The following is a 9373-nucleotide window of genomic DNA, read 5'->3' on the forward strand; positions in this document are numbered from 1 at the left end:
TAGGAACTAAAAAAAGTTAAAATATAAATTATAAGAACTAAAAAAAATTACTTTTAAACTATATTCAAACTATACAATTAAAAACATATAAATCATAAAAATATAAAAACTAAATAAGTAATTAAAACATTAAAATATTTTATCTTGTTTTATGTAAGGAAGATAAAGTAATCACGTGACGTGACTCACGTCTTTCTGCTATAATATTAAAGGGATTTATTTGATTCACTTTAAATAGAAGATATGTAAAATAAAAATACCATTAATTAAAAAATGAATCAAATCAAGTAATGCAATACTTTAATTTGAATTAGCCTTTTTCTCTCGCGCACACATTTTAAACTATTGTTTTTTTTTAATTTAGTTACTGAATTGGAAAAAAAACCAAATATAAATTTATTTTAGCAAAAATACATTTTTAGTTCCGCTATATTTTTGTCAATTCCTGATTTTGGTCCTTAAATTAAAATAAAAATATTTAATTTTTCCTTTTAAAAAATACCACCTCTTGTTCATATATATAAAACTGTTTCAACTCATTCACACATTTTAATAAAAGTAATTTATTGTATTAAATTTATCAATTATTTTTTATTTCTCTATTCCCATAGTTTTATTTTTACTTTAAATAATATCTCATTTTCCACCCCTCATGTAAGCCATAAACTAATAATAAGATTCTTCCATCCAAATCAATGGCTTGACGTTGATTGTAATAGTAATTGTTTTCTTTAATGAACAAAATTCCACACTACCTTTGGGATAATGTGCATTCACAACAAAAACTAATCATGTAAACATAAGGCATAATTCCCCATTTGAACAATTTGCTGAAAATCCATCAATGAATGCCTCCTTGGCCAAGAAAAAGAAGCACAATGCTAGATGGAAATTACGTAGTTGCAAACAGAAAAATAATTCTTTTTATAATTATTTACTAATGGGTCGATATGTATATGTATATCATTTATGAACCAGGGATATGTATATTATTTAATTTTATTTGATATACTAATATACTAATGTCAAAAATGTAATTATATATGGGTTTCTTGGCCCTTTAGCACTTATCAAGGAAAGAGTGCTGATAAAACCCTAATTCAACCCTTCTTCTATAGTTGTGTGGCACAGAGGACGGAGCCGAAGAAGCCGTTTTCGCATGCCTGCAACTCCACCCAGTAACAAAGGAAGAATCTCTACCCTCTTCGCTTTCACTCCTCGCCAAGTTTTGTTAAGCAACCAAACAATGAAGCACACCACTGACAATGGAACCCCCATCTCGGAACACAAAGTTCTTCTTCACCAATCCATTGCCCGTTACTTGGAACGCAGTGGCTTCTCCAAAACTCTGAAAAAATTTCTCTCCGAAGCGCATATCGAGGTCGGTAATATAGCTGAGTTGAAGCTTGATTATGTAAAACCTTAATCCTATGCTTGATAAACTTTTAGTTAGATAAAAATATTAATACCGGTATTGGACAACAGGAATGTAGCGTTAGACAATAGTTTTCCCTATTTCTCTGCTCTCAATCTTTTTTATTTCCCTTGCATTTTGTGATTGACGGGAGAATGTTCATTGAACAATGCTTGTTTTCAGCTCATACAACGTGATTTTGATTCGTGAGATAATTTGGAATGAATAGGATGAGGAAAGTCCCCTGTTTTGATTTTTGAACCATTTTTAGAAGAAAAGCTTCTTTTTCTTGGATAACAAGTTTGTCCTTATAAAGTGTTTGGTAGAGTGGAACAAAAGTGAATTGAAATGAAAGTTTTGATTTAAAGTAGAGTGTAAAAGTGTGATATCCACCTCGTTTTACTGTTCATTTGACTCCTTTTCAGCTCCATTTCACTGCAAACAAAACAGGGGCTTAAAAATTATTAAGCACATACATAGGCTCTGTCTGGATAAGTTTTTCCATAAGCACTTATAGGAGAAGAAAATAAGATGATTTTATCAAAGAACTTATATCCAAGTTAAATGCATAAGTTGATTTTAGCTTGTGGGAGAAACTAAATTCATTTTATTATCTTATTTTCTTCTATAAGTGCTTATGGGAAAGGGCCTTAAAAGACCAAAAGGAATGTTATGCTGTCGCATTTTGACTAGAATTCCTTGATGTCCTATGTTTACGTTTTCCCTATCATTGTTAAGTAATAGATATGTGAATGGATCTTTCTTCTGTTGTTTTATATTGTTGCTCCTGCTTGTGATGCAGAAAAACGATTTGGAGGGATCACCAGTTGATCTGGAAGAAATGTGTCTCAAGTATTTAGAAATATGGTATGACTAGATACGCTATCTTTGCATTATTAAGTAGTCATTTACTTCAAATTTTCAAGATCACTGAGAAATAGTTTCATGATGCCATGGTGATAATTTTTTCTTTGGACCAGAGATATAAATAAAAGAGATTTCCTTTTTGATATTTTCTCATAATAGCTGCTCCTGTGAAAGCATATTTTAACCGTTGTTTGCAACATTCTTAAAAAGGATTGCAATTTATGAACTGCAGATTCACATATTATATTCTCTAAGCATACAATGCAATTCATATTATATCAACAAAAGTAGTCCTAATTAGAAAGGTTAAACAATGGGAAGAGGCATTGTTACTCTGTGCATGAATGATGTTTTGTATATTTATTTATGTGTCTTTTCTGTCTTGTTCATATGTTGATTGAACTTTTCCTTTCTGTTTTTTTTCTTTCTTTTCAGTGGCAAAGATGGGAAGTCAAATATTAATGATCAAAATGAGCAAGGTAAGCTTAAATTTGAAGGAAAATCTACTTTTCTTTTGTCATTGTGACTTCCTTGACATAAAAGTTAAGATTGTTGCCTTGTGACATCTACGTCACAAGGTAATGATCTTGGAAATGGTCATGGTATGATGGCAAATCTTGGAAATGGTCTCTTTGCTTGCGAGGATAAGATTATGTACATCTACCCTCCCAGACTCAACCACATTAGAGCCTTGCCTTCTTGGCCATCCAGCCCATCGTTTTCTTATCATGACTCATGACAACTTTACTTGCTTGCATACTTCATTATGTTACTTCCTAAACCCTGGCAATTGAATCTTTATTATTGGCTCTTCTACTTCCTGCTAGTTGCAGGTGGGCACAGCAAAAACAAAGAAGAGGGTAAATCCAAGGAAAAGAAGAAAAAGAAAAGCAAGTTAGTTTCTGAATCTCTTGCTACTAATGTGGAAGACAATCATTTAGAGTCAGTAGCTACTGTTGAAGAAAATAAAGTAAAGGATGGTGTTTCTACAGATGCCAAAGTTATCAATGGTTCTGAGAAAGAGAAAAAATCCAAGTCTAAAATGAAAAAGAAGGACAAGCAAAGTGGTCAAGGTGATGTAATAGAGCAGATTGGAGATCCCAATGAAACTGTTTCGAAGGAAGAGAATATTGAAGCATCAAACAAAGAAATGATGCATGAGGTGGAGAAAGATTCTAAGAAAAGAAAAAGACCAATTTCTGAAGAAAATGGTCAACAGGTTGCAGATGAAGAAACTAAACGCCAAAAAATAGAAAATTTGAATGAATCTAAGGAACAAACAAATGGGAACCTTGAAAAGGGTGGAGAGAAATCTTCGGTTCAGGGTTCTCTGAAGAAACAACAAAAGGGATCAGTTGAGGTATGCTGTAACTGTAACTAATGGTTATTCTCTGAATATGTAACTTGCTAATAGATAAGCACTTTGGAATGAAACTTCATGCTTATTTTTCTCATTAAAGATATAATCAACTTTTTATTTTTTCACACTGGTCTCTGTCAATGTGATTGGTTCTAGTTGAGTTAGCCTTTATTATTAGTTTTGAGGAAATATAGGGACTTAAGAAAGAATTGTAGCTTCAACCAATGCTATGAATACTTGATTTGAGTCCAAAACTCAGGTATTGTTCCTGGTTATAGTGTTTGCTGGTGTACCTTTGAATGAAAGTTTAACATCATAAATTCCTAATGTTTGCCCCAATGCCCGTAGTTTGTTTCTTCTCCCATATCTACCATCGGTGTCCTTTTTAGGATGTTGGCTCTGCTGCTTATTTTTATGTGTTCTAATTCTCCCATATTTTGCTTCTATAGTGATATGAATATAAAATTTCAGTTTCACTGATGAAGCTAAGATTCATAGTGGAATTCATGTTTGTGAATTCTGACAACTGTAAATTGCAGAAAAAACCAGTGAAACCCGCATTTCAGCGAGTACAAGTTGACAAGATACAATTTACTGATGAGAGGCTTCAGGATAACTCTTATTGGGCAAAGGTGTGATAAATTTATAGTTTTTCACCTTTTCTTTTTTTAATGCATTTGATGCTGTAAATTTTGCTCTTGTTGCATTCTCCAACAAATTTGTATTGGCATATATCTGCAGGATGGTGCTGAGAATGGTTATGGTGCTAAAGCAGCAGAAATTCTTGATCAAGTTAGAGGAAGGTCTGTGATTTCATATGGGTAGTTGAGTAATTATGCTTTAAATATTTGCACTTGTTTCATGTGATGTGGGTAGTGACTTTGGCTATTAATTATTCACACTGGTTGCATTACTTTTATTTTTTAGCGAATCTTGCGAGGGAAAATCTGTTGTTTAATGGGCAATTCAGAAGTTAGCTTAACTTAGATTTCCATGTTATGCATTGTGTATAATTAGAGCTGTCATTCATTTTTTAGACCTTTTTGCCGGTCTCACTCAATATAATTGTTTAAAATGCAGACTCATGATTTTAGGCGCAATTTCTTGATATATTCATTCTGTAATTGTCTTTTCTTTCCGATGTATTTGAATATTGACATGGAACTTTTTTCTGATACAGGGGTTTTCGTCATGAGAAGACCAAGAAGAAACGTGGAAGCTATCGGGGAGGACAGATTGATTTACAATCCCACTCTGTAAAGTTTAATTATTCTGATGAGGACTGATTGGGAAGCATATAGAATTATAGATTCGTTTTTGGTTTGTAGTTTGAACAATGTTGGTGGACGGCAGTATTGTTTTATTTTGTCGGGGACTGCGCAGGATTGTACTATTGTTGCCCATATTTCTTTACCATCAAACATAAAGGGAATCATGTTGCTGATATGAAATTTGTGATCGGGGAGAATGTTACATCCAAAAGACATTGCTAGGTTCAGGTAAAAAGTTGATTTCCACCTGTATGTTTTCTTTGTGATTTTTGCTGTACGATCCCAAAGGAACGATAATTTTTGTAGCTGGCAAAATGAAGAAACCTTTTTGTCTGAATTTGTGATACTAGATACCATGCAGTTTTAATTCTACGGCCGTGAAATTGCAGTAAATGCTGCTGATGAATGAGATCTGTAATTGATTTTCAATTTTATTTTTTGTTGCTCCTTCTGTCCTTCACTATTGGCTCCTTAAAGATCCGATTCATATTTATTTACTTTTACAAAACCTAAAACCTGAGTGATGGAAGCTGAACGAAATTGATTGCAATAGGTTTGTGGTTGGGCTATATTGTCATGTATGCGATTATTGTTGATTTGAAATTAGATTTTAACTGAAGCGACTGAAACAACATTGCAAGATTATGAGGAGGGATTGCAAGCTTGCGGTGAAGCGGAAAAATATGCACGACTAAGTTATTTATTTATTTTTTTATAAAAAAATTATAATTCTATTTATTTAATTTTTAGGTGCTTTATAATTGTGCTTTAAGTTACATGGTGGAGTTGCTAGCTAGTATTGCATCTACGACTAACTGGAAACTAAATGAGGATGCATTTGTAAGAATGGTTGGATTTCGCATTTGTGGTGGGATGATATGGTAGTTGGATTTAACACAAAATATTTGTTCCTTTCCTTTGTTGTTGCATAGATTTGTCAAAGAGGGTTTTTATTTATTTCAAGGATGAATAAGTCAAGAAGTGAAGCAGCAGGTATTTTTTGCTACACAAAATCTTTGTAGCAAATAGTAATTGAATTGTTTCAAGATGTTATAATGATGCCATCAAGTCTCTGCACTAGAGTGCTAGAACCAATTGACTTGTGATTTTCACGCATGTTTCCATGTGCTTTAGTTGTATACATACATTTATTTTCTAATTAGTAGATCCTTTGTTTTCCAAATTTTAGAAAAATCAGTTCTTTTTCTCTTATATAATTTATCATATGATGTGAAAAAATTACATATTATCCATTAAAAATATGAATTATATATTTAAAATTGCAAGTTTTTAAAATATTACAAAAAATGACATTTTCATTTTAAAAGAAATGAATTAGTAACATTTTTAAATTATACAAAACAATAAATTAGCAATATTTTAGAATGTTGTCTCTATTATGTACAAATATTGTTAATTAAAAGTCTACAACATTTTTAGATTGTTGCACTTAACATGCAAAAATATTATTAAAAACCTTCAGTAAAATAGGTTTTATTTATAAAAAAAAGTGAAATAGGTTTATATAACATTTTAATGTGGGAAAAAGTAATTAGTAATATTCTTTCATGGTTTAGCAACAATTTTCACATGTTTCTAAAAGTGACTTTTGTTGTAGTGTGGATGGGGGACATATTCTTTGTGAAAGACGTTCTTTGGATATGGTCTACTACAGATTGATAAATTATTATTATTATTATTATTGATACTGATTGATAAATTTTTAAGTGATTCAAAATTACATAGCCTAGAATCTGGATGAATTTCTATTTTTTACGTTAAAAATTTATATTGATTTTTCTTTTACAATTGGAAAGTGATGATCTGTTGAATATTTTTTTTTTTATAACCATGTATCTAAGATCTTTGGTTTTCCAACATGATTCTAAGGTATTTTTACAAGTTCGATCATTTGGATTGATAACGAAATTAATTTTGATCTGAGATCTAATATATTATATGAGAATTGAATTTAAGTTCTTTTTTATAATATAAATGTGTTATCAACTAAATTATATCCGTTAAATTATGTATTAAACATTCAAATTTAAATGTTTTTTCACCATTTAATAATTTTTCATTACATCAAACCTTATAAACATTATAGTTATTAGATTTAGCTCATATAAAGGTGAGGGTTATTTTGAGAATGAGAAAGTACATTTATTACCACTGATTAAAAAACAAACAAAATTATAATAAAATCAATATGTGTCTGTTGCTGCAGTGGTTGAAAAAAAGATGGTCATACATGAAAAGAAAAATAAGTTTGAGTCGTGGACAAGATGGCTCTATTTAAGATTCTGTTTGAATTCTACAGTAGTGTACAACTTTATTGTTCTCAAGATAAAATAGTCATCTAAAATCAAGTAAGGGAACTTTCTGTGTAAAAGAGAACCCGACAATACCTACACAGTACTAAAATTTGCTCATGAAAAAAAGGAATACTCAATTTTTGAAAACAACTCTCCTAGTGTTTCAGATTTTTTTTCCTTTTTTTTTTCTTCCAGAACTCAGGACCTCTTTTTAAAACAAGAAAATTGTGATCATTCACTTTCAACGGCTCTAAAACAATAATTAGCTTTGTTATTTGGAATGATAATGTTTTCTATCATTAATACGCTTCAGACCAAGTTCTAACTTCTTTCACGATATTCTACAAAAGATAAATAAACACACAAAATACAGCCAATTATATGATCTTCCAGAATTCAAATCCCGGATTTAATTTTGTCGACGGCACAAGAACTTGAGAAGACAGAATTTGAAAGCAGCTACTCTTGGCCCGTTCTGCAATTGATCATTAACTGTAAAACCCTATTTTCCGAGAACTTTGTTACTTGCATACCAACACTTTTGTTACAAAATGAAGCAAATAGTATGCATTATAAAACATGTATTTATATTCTATTGTTAAAAATATTGTGAAAATGATATCAAGTAAACATTATAAATTTTGCAATATGACCTCTATATGCATATATCTTTTATTGCTTTCGAAGGGTCAATGTTCCTTAACAGGTCAGTTTTCTATTTATAAGCCTATTGCTTACAATGTGTTACACTCCAAAAGGGGGTTGTGGAAAAGAAAGTGCATTGAAACAAAATACATGTTAAAAGCTAGATCTGATTTGCTTTGGAAAAAAACTCAATTATAGGAAAGGGGTAGACTTGATATTGGTCGTATATATATGTCTTTCAAATTGATTGCTATATATATATATATATATGTTTATATTTTTAATAGATATCTTCTGTAAATATGGATTGCATGTTTACTCGAATCATTTGTTTAAGGCATTGGATTTTCTTATTTTAAAAAATATGTGATTTTAGTTTTTTATTTTTAAATAAAGACATTTAGTTTTTTTATTTTAAAAAATTATAACTTTAATCAAATTTTCAATTTTATCAATGTTTTATTTATTTTCTTTTGATCAAATTGAATCTTAAACCTTATATATTTATATTCATTTAAGGTATCATCAATAAATAATTTAATTAATTATAAAATAAGAAATAAAATGTAAACAAAATTAAATATTAAATCAAAATTGTATATTTTCTAAAATAAAAAATCAAAATTACAAATTTTCTACGGTAAGGATCAAATATTTATATTTTGAAATAAAGAAACCCTAATTTCAAATTTTTTAAAATAGAAAAATTAACGTTAATTTTAAAATAAAAGAATCAAAATTAAATATTAAATATAATAAAGAAACCAAGATTACAGTCTTTCTTTAACTTAAAATTTTAGCTATCATGGAATAGGTAAAAGTCCACCTAACAATCTGTCGGATGTTATACACATTAAATTTAGAGCAATTACGTCTATAGAATATTGATTGCATTATTTTATCATAATAATTGGACTAGGTCTTCACGAGTAAAATTATCGAAATAAAAAGTCACATGTTCCAGTAGCTTTGGTCTTGTTCATGGAAAACTGGAGGAGTGCTTTAACATTTTCTACGCACTTTAATGGAATGCGCTATATTGCTTCACTCTTTTAGATATCTCCTAGACTCGAATTGTTAGAAAGTAATAAACAATTGAGACGAAGAAGACCTGGAATATCAATGCATGCATGTGTGTGCATACATCGATCAATATCAATGACTTTCAGGATTCACTTGTCAAATTACTGCGAATTTTCAGTGGAAGAATTCTTCTTCTTAGAATTAATATGGTTAGTTAGTGTATATACTCGTACGTCAATGACTACAAATGAGGGTTGTTTACTGGTTACATGCCTTCTGCATCAAACTACAACTAAAGTCACACGGTCGATTTCAGAAGCAATTGATCAGCAAACTAAGCATACACGATATCGAGTAAAGAAAAAAACATAACACTTTTAAGTGTTTTTATATTATTTTTCAATTAGAATCAGAATTTCAAATTTAAGGACGACTATACTAATATTAGTTTTTATTAAATAAATTATCGAGATAGATT

General features: G+C 30.2%; 1 protein-coding gene across 2 annotated transcripts; it reads left to right on the forward strand.

Moving 5' to 3' along the window:
- The first annotated feature begins 1067 nt into the window (after positions 1 to 1067).
- Positions 1068 to 5330, forward strand: LOC114382417 (nucleolar and coiled-body phosphoprotein 1-like). 2 transcript variants are annotated; one of them, XM_028341815.1, is made up of 7 exons: positions 1068 to 1381; positions 2217 to 2281; positions 2717 to 2760; positions 3115 to 3641; positions 4181 to 4273; positions 4383 to 4444; positions 4822 to 5330. In XM_028341815.1, exons 1-7 carry the CDS (start codon positions 1160 to 1162, stop codon positions 4925 to 4927), a joined length of 1119 nt encoding a protein of 372 aa, XP_028197616.1. In that variant the 5' UTR covers positions 1068 to 1159; the 3' UTR covers positions 4928 to 5330. The 2 variants fall into 2 exon arrangements, with proteins under 2 accessions (XP_028197616.1, XP_028197615.1); XM_028341814.1 differs by having other exon boundaries at positions 1069 to 1381; positions 3109 to 3641.
- Positions 5331 to 9373: the final 4043 nt, after the last annotated feature.

This window comes from Glycine soja, chromosome 13 (assembly GCF_004193775.1).
Source record: "Glycine soja cultivar W05 chromosome 13, ASM419377v2, whole genome shotgun sequence".
Taxonomy (NCBI): Eukaryota; Viridiplantae; Streptophyta; class Magnoliopsida; order Fabales; family Fabaceae; genus Glycine; species Glycine soja.